The sequence below is a fragment of the Mus pahari genome, chromosome 23 (assembly GCF_900095145.1).
Source record: "Mus pahari chromosome 23, PAHARI_EIJ_v1.1, whole genome shotgun sequence".
Taxonomy (NCBI): domain Eukaryota; kingdom Metazoa; phylum Chordata; class Mammalia; order Rodentia; family Muridae; genus Mus; species Mus pahari.
The window spans coordinates 3,907,667-3,922,461 of record NC_034612.1 but is presented as its reverse complement, the minus strand read 5'-3'; the positions used below and the strand labels follow the sequence as shown (position 1 = coordinate 3,922,461).

The following is a 14,795-nucleotide window of genomic DNA, read 5'->3' as shown; positions in this document are numbered from 1 at the left end:
CTCTGCCTCTGCCTCTGCCTCTGCCTCTGCCTCTGCCTCTGCCTCTGCCTCTGCCTCTGCCTCTGCCTCCTGAGTGCTGGGATTAATAGGCGAGTGCCACAACTGCCTGGCCTGGAATGCTGGTTTAAAAGGATATTCTGCATGCTCCATACCATGTCCAAGCTGGAGCCTATCCATGGCTCAGACTATTAGTGCCAGGGGTGGCACAGCATGTGATATTTATACACACACACACACACACACACACACACACACACATATATATATATATATATATATATATATATATATATATATATAATGAACTCTACAATCATAACTCCCTGCTGGGGCGCCTTCGGGACAGTCTGGAGAGCCCATCTAGGAAGGGCAGGTTTGCCCTGAATCATTATGGCGACATCATGGGCTCTGTAGACCAGAAGGCCTCCGTTTGAACCCTGACTCTGTGCTGTGACCTCAGAGGAGACCCTGATCCTTTCTCTGCATCAGTTCTATTGGCGTCCACACCTCATGGGTCCCGCAGAGCCATATGACTCCACGATGGGGACAAAGCCTGGGAGAATACTCCCTTCCTACCAAATAGTCTCCTGGGCGACTACACACGCCCCGTCAGAGGCTGCATCGCTGCAGACAAGACACTTGGCCACCTTCAGGTTTGCCCGGCAGGCCCTCCGTGTGGTCCCTCAGACCCGTGACCCCAGCACTGAGGAGCTGGAGGCAGGAGGATCGCAAGCTCAGAGTCGTCCTTAGCTAAGTGACAGTCCAAGTACCTGACGCCAGGCTTCCAAACAAACCAACATTTTCCTATGAAGTCAGAGCTTGGCACCAGTCCAGTTCCCCAAGGCACTGAGGAAGTCAAACTACGTGCAGGAGGACAACAGGCAGAGTGTAGTGTGAAGGGGGACTGACCATGCAGATCTAACACCATTGAACCTGTTCCACTCCCTCCCCTGACTTCCCGATGATGGCTTCGCCTGATATCTATCGAGTTGGCACTCAACATGTTTTCCTGGAGCGGAAAAGCATGATTTCACACCATCCAGGAATTTAAAAAACCACTGGAGCTCTAAGCAGAGGCCATTAACAAGGACACAGCCATCAATCTGGGCCGGCAGCAGCTGGCGACCTGTGGCACAACTGTAGCCCAGCTCCCAGAATTCCTGCACATGGACCACTGGCCACCGAGCAGCGCCCCCTGGTGGCTGGAGGAACTGTAGCGTCTCAGGTCAAATTCCTCCTCCCTGGATGCTACAGCAGATGTTCCCTACCCTAAACTGCTCACAAATTTCCTGGAAACGGTGCAGAGCGGCGCAGAGGTGATAGGAATCTTTAACAGGGCTCGTAAGCAAAGGAAGGATACTGTCAAACAAGCAGAAATTTTGAGAAACTTCTGGAAGCTTATGAGTAAATGAAGACTTACAAGTGACTAGATCAAAGAAAGACTACACCCCAAATCGGCTGCAGGGCACCGCATGAAGAAAGGCTTCCCAGAGGCTGGGAGATGTGTCATTCCCAAAGTCCCTGGTACAGGGAGGGAGGGGAACACGCCAGGTGTTGTGTGACAGAACTTGTCCTGGAGACCCAACACACAAGTCTACACACCCCAGACTGGGATCCCACTACAGACTAAAGTACAGCTACCACCTGAAGGAGACCTCTGCACAGCCAGGATTCCCTTTTGGGACCCTGAGTTAGGTACAAACCACACCAGAAACTGTTTTCACACGAAAAGTTCAAAGTGGCTGCTTTGTGGAGAAAAAAACAACAGGCAAATGACCTCGCAGGTGTAACTTTTAAGAGAAATGGGGAGGGCTCTGTTAGAATGGGCCACGGTGCAGTGAGACGTTTTGATCGGGTGTGTTAATTAGGTGAGCCAAAGAGGGGTTTTGCTTGCTGGACCTCAGTACTTCAATAGCTGGACCTTGGTAGTCAGCCTCCAGAGGAGGAAGTGGCCAAATACGGCGACAGACCTTCGAGGCTAGTTTAGGAATGTAATCGAAGGATTTTTAGCAAGGCAGAGGGAATGGGGGCGAAGGGCAAGGCCTGCCAGAGCCGCACTCAACATGTTCAAGCTAGACAGAGTCCCTTTACCACCCAAGTCCATCTTGGTTTTATTGGGGTTACTTATAGGAATAGGGGTGAGGGGTTACTTACAGGAGCAGAAATGACTCCAAGACGGTTAGTTGCATCATCAAGGCTACCCCAGGTAGAGTGACAGCTCACAAATCTGGGGACCTGGAGCACACTGCACAGCCTGCAGGAAGCTCAACAGGTTGGAGAAGTGTCCTTTCCAGGTGCTCCAGCTGGTTTAAACCTCTTCCCGGCAGGCAGCTCAGTAGGTCTCTGTTTCTTCCAGGCAGCTGGTCTCAAGGGTCTTCACTATTCAGCTTGAATTCGCTCCTCTCAGAGAAACACTCAGATTTTACCATTTACTCCAGGGAGTGGATGGGGGGTAGCAAGGTGTAGTGAGTCTTGTAAATTTCAGGGACTTCCTGAAGCTACACTGAGTTGTTTATCTTCTTGCTTAAGCAGCTTCCCTTCAGCATAGAATGTTTCAATCTCGGAGGAAACTGTTACACAACACTCTACTCATTCTTCCATCTCAATTCTCTCTGCCCTCATCTTCTCCAAGGACCCCTGAGCCTCGGAAAGGAGTGATTATAGATGTCCACCTATGGCTAAGAAACAGGCCAGCATGCCATAGTAACAGTCACTTGATCTTGGGAGCTTCACCAGCGGTTAAGGCACAATAATGATCGATGGGCATAAACACACATGTGGAAGGCAGTTTGACCGGCACATCACGTTCATCTAGAAAAACCATAGAAGTTGCTTCCCCATTGGGTCCTGTGACCTTCCTAGCCATGGGTCTTTATCCTGGATTGCAGTACCAGATGTGAACTCCCTCTTGCGGAGCGGGCCTTGAATCCAATCGGAAGGCAGTTTGTCTTACAGCCTTCCGATTGCATGAGCAGACCCATCATGCCTGGCATGTTTGTATTTCAGCACACTAGGTCCATAAGCAAGCAGGAATGTTGGTGGCCATTATCCACCTGCCTGGCTCCTTCTGGCAGCATGAAAGCCAGCCAGGAAAGTGGGAGTTTCCAGCTCACTCCCGGGTTAATTTCTCCATGCCCTATAGTCAAAGCTCGAGCATGTGGTATCTTCAGCGATAGGGTCTTACCGTCTCGTTCTTGCACAGAGCCAACTGCAGTAGCAATAGCCTTTATGGTTTGAGGGACCTTAGGGGCTCCTCTGGTCCACAGCTCATAGGGAGGTAGCCCGCCCCAGTCACGGAGGTCCCCATTCAGTAATCTTGTGGCTTTGAAAAGGCCTTCTCCATCCATGTAGGGTACCTTTCGGACACAGACTTCACAGTTATCGGGATAACAACCTCCTTTTCTTCTTTCAACTAACCCGTGCCCCAGTAGGATCATAAGGCAAATGGAAGTACCGTCGTACCTGTTTGCATCTCCTTAGGCTTTCCAAATCTGGGACCCCTCATAGCTTAGCGTTATGTCATCTACGTGACTGAACCTTTCCCAGAGTTTAGGCAGGACAAGGCATATTCCTGAAACCTTGTCCCATAACAAAGACGACCCGAATGTCCGTTGTTGTCTGTTCTCAGCAGGTGTCAGGGGATCCCAGAAGCTCACAACTGAGACAGTACTAGAGTGCAGTGCACATGCTCCACCCCCGCAGCCATTTGTATCAATTGCTTCCTGCAGCAGTGGCGGCTGGGTACACAGAAGTGCTACTTAATAAGCTCACTGTAACCCTTGGTCATTCGCTCGGAGATATTATGTTTCCATATCCCCCAGTTCGAAGTCACCCTACTCTTCTCTATGTCTGACCTAACCAGTGAGCCTAACTTAATTTTCTCAGACCTACTCAGGGTCACAGGGGACAAGGCTCTGCTCTCTGCAGCTGCGCCTGCTGGCTCACTGGGTCAGGGAGGCCCTAGGTTGGCACCGTGGGTGTGGCTGTAGCTGTTGAGTCTCCATCGACCATACCTGGTTGCCAGGGTGGGTAGGGGGTGGGAGTTCCTGGCTGGGAAACCATCTCCACCGCTAGCATCTTTTAATCTCCATCAAAGATAGTACATGGACCCTCCTAAGTCTGGGGAGAGAATCACCACCCTGGGACAGGCTTGACCCTCTTCCCCTGTATTGCTCAATCACGGGCGTCCTCTGTGAACCGCTACTCAGGCTGCAGACTCTTCCAGAAGTCTTAGCACACGATTTAGTTTTCTCTCAGTTCTCTCCTTACGTCCTCCAAATGCCATCAATGCTCCATAACGTGTGTGCCTTAAACAAACAATGAAGTGGGCTGTGCCCCTCCCCCATCCCTCAGCTTGCTAATGGCCGCCGTGAAATGTAAAACATCGACAAGCCCCCTCCACACTTGTTTTCTCACGTATGTGACTAGGTAGCTGTTTTATCTGTGAGGAGAGGGAAAAAAAAAAAAAAGCCCACAGGCAAATTACAGGAGAAATATGAAGCCCCAAGAGGGCCTTGGCTCCTTGGCACTTCTGATGTAGTCATTTACATAAACCTAATTATGTCATAATTAGATGGTACTCTTATCTAGTTAGAAAGATGGCTCCCCTAAGTGCTTTATTGAGAGACATTTAGGTGACAATATTTTTAGGTAGTTAGGCAATATTAAGAGTTTCCGTTCATTTAGAGTAACCTGAGTAATCTCCGCCAGGGTTCCTCAGAAAAAATCAGAACAACGGCATCTTGGGGTGTTATTTTATTTTATTATTTATTTATTTATTTATTTATTTTAGCTTTTCGAGACAGGGTTTCTCTGTATAGCCCTGGCTGTCCTGGCACTCACTTTGTAGACCAGGCTGGCCTCGAACTCAGAAATCCCCCTGCCTCTGCCTCCCGAGTGCTGGGATTAAAGGCGCATGCGCCACCACGGCGGGGCGGGGTGTTATTTTAAAAATAAGTCAACAGCCAGAATGAAACGGTAACAGCTGTTTTGGGGCAGGTTATAAAGAAAGGAGGTTTACCTCAGCTCATAGTCCAGGCTCAAGGCTGGTGGATACATCTGTAGAGGCTCCCTTAGTAACAGCCAGGGAGCTGGCTCAGATGTAACCTGGCAAGCCAACCAAGATGAAAGGATAGTGTGTTGGCTCTCTCCCACAACCCCAGCCTTGAGGGGGCGGAGCCAAGGATAATCCCTACGGGTGTGAGGCCAGCCTGAGCTACCCAGTGAGTTCCAGGTTAGCAAGACTCTCCCCACCCTTCATCCCCCAGATTCAATCTTGGGACTGACCTTAACGGTATTGTCTAACCCTGATCAACCCCCAGTCCCAACCCCGAGTCCCCACCCCTACACACCAAAACTGGATCAAGTTTAGTGCTTGAGGATGAAGTGCCACCCTATAAAACCCTGGGCACATGCGTCAGGCACCCCAACCACATCAAAGGGAAAGCAACTCAAATCACTTGTAAGGGGCCCTCATCTCTGCCTCTTTCCCCCTCATCCCTCGCTTCTCCCAAATACACATTGATGCTCTCCATAAAAGAGCTACCGTATTCATTGCTGACAACAACAACGACGGTACCTGGAAGCGAGTCCACAGGACAGCAAGGCTGTTCATCTTCAGACGATGTTTATCCCAGCCCTGCCCCCATTTGGCCGATTAGAAAATCCAGCTCCTGGAAGGGTTGTTCCAAGTCAGGTGTTCATTAGGTAAAGAGGAGAGGTAGCAGATGCTGGTCATGAACCACCCAGGACTCGGGGTTTAAGACAGCGATTTACTTGACTCAGCCTGCGTTTGGGCAGTTAGGAGGCACCGCTGTGTCAGGGGCTTGCAGGGAGTTTTCAGTCAGCAGGTGCGTTCGATGATTTGATGAACCTAAAGGCTCCATCTGGCTTCATCCAGGCACAGCCACCTGAGATCCAAGGCAGGAGGACAAAGCGACAAAGTCTCCTGTAGCTTACGCTTGCAGCCAGCTAGCTGTGCTGGGGTTCAAACCCAGGGCTGATCAAACCCAGAAATCAGGGCTGCTCTCCCAGGCCAGTTGCAACTGAATTCAGATCAAACCTGACTGATGCTGAGCAGCAGGACGGAGAAGTCTCAGTGAGAGGCTGAGGAATCTCACTTTACATCCGTGGAGACGCATATTGGGCTTGGTTTGGGGTTGGAGGGATGGGTCAGTGGTTAAGAGAGCTTACAGCTCTTGGAGAGGAACCAAGTTTAATTCTCAGCCCCTCTGCTGAATAGCTAATAACGGATGTGGCTCTAGCTCCCTCTTCTGGTCAGTAATGGAAATGCACACACAAACACAAAATTAAAAACAATTTAAAAATAATTCCAAAAATAGATTTGGTAGCTTAGAATATAACCCAGTGGGAGAACACTGTCTAATCTGAATGTATCTCTGAGCTCAATCTCTAGTACCAAAGGGAAAAAATGGACTAAAAAAAGATTTATGTGAGTCAGGTGGTGGTGGCGCACCTGAGTTCGAGGCCAGCCTGGTCTACAAAGTGAGTTCCAGAACAGCCAGGGCTACACAGAGAAACCCTGTCTTGAAAAACCAAAAAAAAAAAAAAAAAGAAAGAAAGAAAGAAAAAGAAAAAGAAAAAGAAAAAGAAAAAGAAATAGCCAGAGACTGTAGCTGATGGGTAGACGTTCTGTGGAGGACAAGATCTTGGCAAATCTGAATATGTTCTGGCAAACTACCAAACTACCAGACACCAACTCTATCCATCAATGAATAACAACACGCTAGCAAGGGAGCAAGCTGGCTTTGCACACCCCGGATGCAACTGTCGGGAGCAACTCCATGGAATCCCCCGTGGCTGTCCCCAGGGATGCACAGACAGATATCGTGAACCCAGGATGGAGAGACAAAAGGCCATAGACAACTTAGCCATATCAACTTGCTAACACAGCTGCCCGTAAACCCACAGCCAGACTTTCTCCAGGCTCTGTGGTTACTGCAGACCTCGATGGAAGCATGCCAGAACTCGTGGGTCATTTTGGGGGGGGAGTCGGTTAAAAACGCAGGAGCCATCTGTGAAAATCTGCTTCCCAGGGACAAGAGAGTCAACACTGGCAGGTCACAATAGTGCGTGCTGGGAGGCAGGACAGGAAGATAGTGAGTTTGAAGTCAGCCATGAGCTACACGGTAAGAACCCACTGATTGAATTTCTGACTTCAGCCATGATACCAGGAAATTCCGACTTAGGAATCCAGGGATCACTACTGGAGGGAGGGAGTTCAGAATCTGCCATCTTCCCTCTCTTTAACCCCTGCCTCTTCGCTCACCTAGGGTGACGCTCTATGCCGAGTTCCTTCCCATGAAGGCCAGAGCCAAGTGCATTTTGCTGATTGAGGTAAGGAGGGGGTAGTGGGTCTCCCAGCAATGCTTACTGACTGGCAAGCAGTTCTCAGATGTATGTAGCCACAGGCTCGCAAAGACTCAATTGGCAGATACATATATATATATATAGTGTATATATACATATGTATACATATATACACACACACAATATAAGTGCTTTTCCCTCTTTCTCCCTCCCTTTCTTTTTCTTCTAACTTATTTAATGGATGTGGGTACACCATTGCTATCTCTAGATGCACCGGAAGAGGGCGCTGTTTTCCATTGGTTGTGAGCCACCATCTGGTTGCTGGGAATTGAACTCAGGACCTCTGGAAGAGCAGCCAGTGCTCTTAAGGACTGAGCCATCTCTCCAGTCCTCTCTCTGTCTTTCTTTAATTGGAGGTTGATCTAGGAGAATGGTTCTCACCCTTCCTAAAGCTGTGACCCTCTAGTACAGTTCCCCGTGCTGTGGTGACCGCCAACCATAAAATTATTTCATTGCTACTTCATAACTGTAATTTTGCCACTGCTATGGAGAGTAATGTAAATATCTGATATGCAGGATGTCTGATACGTGACCCCAGGGAAAGGGTCTTTTGACCCCCACAGGAGGGGTCATGACCCAGAGGTTGAGAACCACTGATCTAGGCTGTCACACACGCTGGGCAAGTGCTCTACTAAGGAGCTATACCCCTGGCCTCCTTTGCCCTTTCTATTTTGAGACACAGTCTTGCTAAGTTGTCCAGGCTGGTCTTGAACTCACTCTGTAGCTGTCAGGCCCAGCCATACAGGGACTGACTACACAGGATTCTGGGCACACCAGTGCCTGTTCTGCCATGTGATCTCACTTTGCGTCTCCTTGCATGTTATGTAAGGAGAGAACTACTCCCCCCCCCCCAAATTCTCTAATTGTGACTCCCACCACCCCCTCAGCAAAGAAAGAAACAACTGCGATTTTAAAACAACAGCAGCAAAGTCTCTGTCACCAAGCCGAGTCCTGAAGGACTGGGAGGGACCAGGGGCAGCTGGATGCCAGAGCCTCTGCAGAGACCACTCTGCAGGGGAGGAGGCGGGGCAGTAAGTCACCTCCACCCTGGCTTCTCTGTCAACCCCTGGACTCTCTATTAGCGGAACATAGTGGGCAGCCACAGGCAGGGAGCCTGGTGTGTGTGTGTGTGGGGGGGGGAGTCCTTTCAAGAGTGGGAAAAGGAGAATGACTTGGGGATAAGGAAGAAATGACCCCAAGCATAGATACTGAGCCTGTGAAAAGAAGAAATGACCCTAAGGATGGAGACTGAGCCTGTGGAGACGGAAAGCTGACATCAGTAGTCAAAAGTCAAAAGTAGACAGTACGCATAGTCACGTGCAGAGACAACGGAACGGAAGTCTAACCAAGGGGTTCCCACCCACGCCCAAGTTCCCAGAAATAATTACTCTGGGACTAATTACCTGTGAATAACCACCGAGGCCAAACCCCTTGGATCCTTCCCTGACTAACCCATAACTGAATCATTGCTCTGCTCTGCCACGTGACCGGTTTCCTAGTCCTCAGTTTCATACACCGGTTTTCCTCTGTCATCTGAGCCTATTTCCCAGAGTGCTCCACCCCCTCTCGGCCGGATGTCCCACCTTCTAATCCTGCCTCAACTCATTGGCCAGAGGCATTTTTTTTTTTTTTGACAAGTGAAACTTGCATACATTGCACACAAGATTCCCTCTCCGTGGAAGCTCTCTAGTGTCCGTCAGTCCATACACGCATACGGAAGATGTGATAAATCAATATATCATGGCAGCATCACGCCTTCAAAAGGCAGGAAACTATGACATGCATCGGTGAGCCACCAGGACATTATGGTTGAAGTAATCCATACATAAAAGCGAGTGCCATGTGATTTTGCTGCGCAGGTGGTTGGAATAAAGCAAAATCAGAATGACAGGATAGGCATCTTTGAACATGCCCGTCATCCCAGCACTTGGGAGGCTGAGGCAGGAGGATCTCAAGTTCAAATCTAGGCTGGACTACATAGCTAACCCTGCCTCGAAAGCTTTTTAAAAAGGACAACGAGAAAAACACAGAGACTTCCAGGGAGCTGGGGCTGGGCAGAGTGGGGGCTGACGGTCTTGGGAAGAGTTTCACAGAATGACTTCCGGTGGTCCATGGCATTGGCGGCCGCAGGACCGATGGGACGTGCTCAATACCTGTGCATATCTAGAATGGTTAGGAAAAAACATGCAGAGTTCAAAGTCCCTTGAATGCCCTCTGCCATACCCGTGTCACAGACTACGGATCCTTCCCTCCCGCTTCGCTGTGGTGTCCCGTTGTGCAGGGCGGCCTGGCCAGCGCTGCGTGGGTATTACGTGAGCAGCGTGGGAGGGGCGGCCGCAGGATGCACCAATCCTGTCCACCGTACCCCACAGTGGGCGCTGTCTGGGCCACACTACCCTGCCCCTGACTCTGACTCTCCCGTGCCAGGTCTTCTGGGCCATCGGGACCGTGTTCGAGGTGCTTCTGGCTGTGTTCGTGATGCCCAGCCTGGGCTGGCGCTGGTTGCTTCTGCTCTCGGCCGCTCCACTGCTCCTCTTTGCTGTTCTGTGTTTCGTACGTATGTCTAAAGCCATCTCCTTCTCTCCCCCCACATCCCCCTGGACAGGGTTTCTCTGTGTAGCTCTGGCTGTCCTGGAACTCACTCTGTAAACCAGGCAAGACTCAAACTCAGAAATCCGCCTGCCTCTGCCTCCCAAGCGCTGGGACTAAAGGCGTGCGCCACCACTCCCTGGCTTGAGGGAGAGATTTTTTTTAAATGGTGATCTTCATTTGCTCCACCTGACCCCAGAACTCTAAAAGCAACCGCAGTGGTGATGACAGCTTCATGCTTTTGTTACCCCGTTTAACCCTGTAAACACCTGAACCAGGCGTCAGAGGCCCAGGGAAGTGACGCCATTGCACTGGGTCCTATAACCGAGTACCCTACAGAGGACTCAGCGCTTGAAGCTAGGTCTCTCACTCCAGAGACCCACCTCTTAAAGATGCCTGCACAGATGAGGGAAGGTGGCCGGGAGGGCGTGCTCTGTCCTATACTGACCAGCCACACCCGGGGTTTCCTGTCCCCCCCACCCCCAGTGGCTGCCAGAAAGTGCTAGGTACGATGTGCTGTCCGGGAACCAGGAAAAGGCAATCGCTACTTTAAAGCGGATCGCAACGGAAAATGGAGCCCCCATGCCTCTGGGAAAGCTTATCATCTCCAGACAGGTCAGTGTGTCTGTCTGTCTGTCTGTCTGTCTCTGTGTGTCTGTGTTTGTCTATGTGTATGTGTACATGTATATCTGTGTGTCTGTGTTTGTGTGTATGTACGTCTTTGTGTGTCTGTGTATCTGTGTGTGTATATCTGTGTGTCTGTGTATGTCTATCTGCATCTGTATGTCTGTGTCTGTGTCTGTCTGCATCTGTATGTCTGTGTGTATCTTGTGTGTTTCTCTGTGTGTGTATCTGTGTATCTGTATGTCTGTATGTATGTGTGTGTGTGAGTATGCATGTATATATGTATGTGTATCTATGTGTGTGAGTGTGTATGTATGTGAGTGTGAACGAGTGTGTATGTGTGTGTGAGTGTGTTGTGTGTGATGATTTTACAGCCATTGCACTGAAATGGACCCAGGGGCCCAATAGTGCCCACAATGGGGGGTCTGCCTCCCAAATCTATGTTGGGGAGCTTAGAATGGTCCTGGTCTGTGACTGTCTAGGCCCTGGCCTATCAGGGTCTCAACAGGAAGCAGCAGGATCAGTGTCGGCTTCCCAAGCTCCTGTCCTCTGCCTCTGTGTGTGTGTGTGTGTGTGTGTGTGTGTGTGTGTGTTTATGTCTGTGTCTGTATATCTGTGTCTCTCTGGGTGTATGTGTCTGTGTATCTGTGTATGTCTGTGTGCATGTATGTATGTCCTTGTGCATCTGTTTATCATGTACCTGTGTGTGTGTGTGTATGTGTGTGTATCTGTGTGTTTGTGTATGTTTGTGTCTGTATCTGTATATCTCTGTGTATGTGTATTTGTGTGTCTCTGTGTGTAAGTGTGTGAGTGTGTGTGTTTATATGTGTGTGTACACCAGGCTCCAGTGGAGGCCCCTATGCACTGGAGGCTAGCCAATAACATATATCCTTGTCTTAAAACAGGAAGACCGAGGCAAAATGAGGGACCTTTTCACACCCCACTTTCGTTGGACAACTCTGCTGCTGTGGTTTATATGGTGAGAGCTGAGCTGCTGGCTGCCCACTGTGAGCCCTTCCCACCATGGCCCCTCCCACGAAAGCCCCTCCCACCGAGAGCCCCTCCCACCACACACTGTTAGGAATTGCTGGGACTGCCGGCTGTGTCACATGGTCACATGGTCGGGACTTTGAGACTTATCTTGCGCGCATGTGTGCGTGCATAAATGTTTGCACATGTGTGTATGCATATGTGGAGATGGGAGGGCCAAAGATGATGACATCAGGCTTCTGTCACAGTCTCTCGCAATCTTACAAACCAAGGCACTCTCACTTGAAGCTAGGCAGCTTGCTATGGAGATCTGGCCTCCGCTTCTAGAACGTTGGGATTAGGTACCACGCACGCACGCTGTCAGTACCACACAACTGACCCATCCGCATCCGGGTGCCACGTGATCTGTTCACGTCTTCACGGTTTAAACTTGACCTGGGGCCACTCAGACAAGTAGCTTTTAAAGGAGACATTTCTGTCTCTGATTTTCAAGAAGATGCATCCCTAACGATGCTCTCTAAGGTAGATACAGTAAAGATACAGGGAGGCTGAACAAAACCTGTGTACCAGAGAGACGGGGCAGCTGGGGTGAGGGCCCAGGAGCCTGGACCACATGGTGGGGTTGATGACACCGAAGAAAGTGGAAGAAAACTTCCAAGGGACCTTTCTGCAAGAAGTCACTGTTTACTGCAGCCAGGGCCTTCCCCTCTGCACCGGTTGCCTTGGCTACCACTGGTGGTACACAGCCCATCCTTGAAAACCAAGATGTGGCCAACAAGGCCATTCTTGGGATCCCCCAGTTGCCACGCTATTTAATTTTTCTTAAGTGACAGCCATGGGAGGAGACTGGAAGGGGGACAGACACAAAGAGAGATTAGTTTTCTCTTTGCTGCAAGTCCAAAGTCCAATTTCGTTCCCCCCCTCCCCTCCCCTGCTCCTCCACCCCTCCCCCAGCAGATCTAGCAGCAGTGGGCTGGGTGGCTGGAGGATTTGTGTCCTATTTTTGACCTGCTTCCAAGCTTCCCTTTCACCTTTGAACAGAGGCATTGATTAGAAGAGAGGTGTTCCCAGCGGGTCAGTTACAGGGAAGCGGGAAGAAAGGCTTTGCCAGCACAGAGGCAGCCTTGAGTTCTGCCTCCACACTCCTAAGAGCCGACGCCATTCACTGAGCACTTATTAGACACCTGCTGTGTGCCCGGTACAAAGTGGCATCTGTATGGATGTTAGAAAGGGGGGCATTGGACAGAACTAAAATACCCCGCCTTTAAGAATCTATAATTCAAAAGAAACTAAGTAATTTTTAAAGAATCTGCAATTTACTTGGACTTCGAATCCCAAAAGCCGTTTGTGAGAGGCTAATTTTAATCCTGTCCATGGCAAACCCAGCTCATACCTCCAAGAGAATACAGTTTATTCAGAAGCAAATATAACGTGTCCTCATGTGGAAGTGGTTAAATAAAGAAATACAGTCACAAAAATAGGAAAGCCATAAATCAGGTTATTTGCCAAGTCTCCCAGTAGCAGTTACTGCAATCTGATGGCTTTCTTAGCTTTTCCCCATCTCTCTATCTAGTTATCTATCATCTATCTATCTATCTATGTATTTATATCTATCATCTATCTGTGTATCTATCATCTATCTGTCATCTATCTATAAAAACTATTTATTCATCTATCCTCTATCATCAATTTATGTATTTATATCTATCATCTATCTAACATTTATCTATGTATCTATCATCTATCTATATATATCATCTACCTATATATATCATGTATCATCTATCTATCATCTAACCATCTATCTATCTATCTATCTATCTATCTATCATCAATCTATCATCGTCTGTCTACCTATCTAACCATCTATCTATCTATCTATCTTCCTATCAATCTACCTATTGGTGGAAGCGAGTGGTGCCTGAGTTAATGCATTCCAATGGTTTTACTTGATAGTTGTGAGGATGTTGGGTCAGACACAGATAGTGGGCAAACACAGGGCTATTCAGATAGCTCAGGATAACTTTGGCTTTCCATATCAGTCTGTCAGACTTGCAGATCTTTAGCTCAGTATTTACTGTTTATTTGTTTGCTTCTGGCAACTCTCGTTTATATTTCTCCATGTTGAGCCAGCGCTGAGTGTTGGTTTGCATCCTGCGGCACTCGGGGGCTCAGTTTTCAGATCTGACCAAATGAGGCTGCGCAGGCAAGAGGGCAACGGTCAGGCGGCGGTGTGGTGCCACAGTTAGAAAGGCCATGGTAGAAGAATGGACGCATCATTGCCATGAGCCAAGCGAGGATTCCTCCACCTTCTGTGTCTGACATTTCCACATAACATATTATAGCAATGCTGTGCTTGAAGTTACAGCGGCCAAGAACACAGGCTGGGCTAAAGGAAACAGATGTAGCAGATGATGGAAATGTTTGTAGCCAATCAGCACAACTCTGCTTTAGTAAGGCTGACTGGACCGAGAATCTGCTGCTGGCCATCATCACTGAAACTGGGAGCGAGACTCACCTTCGCCCTGCGGTTGTGTCTGAGTCCCCGTGTGGCTGTCTTATGAGTGTTCTGGATCTGTACACCCTGTGTGCAGATTCTACGCAGGAATTATGATGTGGCACCACACTCTGAAATTCAAAAAAATCATGTTCACTCCCCCGAGCCAGTCCAGCAAGAAGGCCCTGTGTGCGCCACTGGGAATGGCTCCGAGATCCTGCAGAGACCAGGGAAGGAAGGGGGCCCGGAGGAGCCTGGGCGTCTCTGACGGCTCTGTGCTCACTCACTCTCCACAGGTTCTCCAATGCCTTCTCTTACTACGGCTTGGTTCTGCTCACCACGGAACTCTTCCAGGCAGGAGATGTCTGCAGCAGTAAGTGCCACTTCCCGCCACCTTCACCCCACCCCCATCCCCACCTCACCAGCAGCTACTGCCCTCATGGTCCTGGGCGTGAATTCCAAGTTCCCGAGACTCTGGGCAACTTGGTGATGACAGAGTTGGCATGTGCCCCGCCTGTCCCACCCTGTCAGGGCTTGGACTCTGAAGTGAGCAGAGTGTACGGATAGACAGAGGCATCTCCGATAAAACTCACTCGAGGAGAGAGCAATCTGCCGGTGGCACACGCCTTTAATCCCAGCACTTGGGAGGCAAAGGCAGGCAGATTTCTGAGTTCGAGGCCAGCCTGGTCTACAAAATGAGTTCCAG

At 49.5% G+C, this 14,795-nt stretch overlaps 1 protein-coding gene across 2 annotated transcripts in view; it reads left to right on the top strand.

Annotated features, from left to right (window-relative positions):
• Svop (SV2 related protein) overlaps window positions 1-14,795 on the top strand; it is a 59,917-nt gene that overhangs the window by 33,571 nt on the left and 11,551 nt on the right. For both annotated transcript variants that reach the window (XM_029533720.1, XM_021222704.2), the window contains exons 7-11: window positions 7,293-7,356; window positions 9,817-9,942; window positions 10,465-10,593; window positions 11,508-11,581; window positions 14,386-14,462. In XM_029533720.1, coding sequence (XP_029389580.1) covers window positions 7,293-7,356; window positions 9,817-9,942; window positions 10,465-10,593; window positions 11,508-11,581; window positions 14,386-14,462 — 470 coding nt within the window. The remainder of the gene's footprint in view (window positions 1-7,292; window positions 7,357-9,816; window positions 9,943-10,464; window positions 10,594-11,507; window positions 11,582-14,385; window positions 14,463-14,795) is intronic.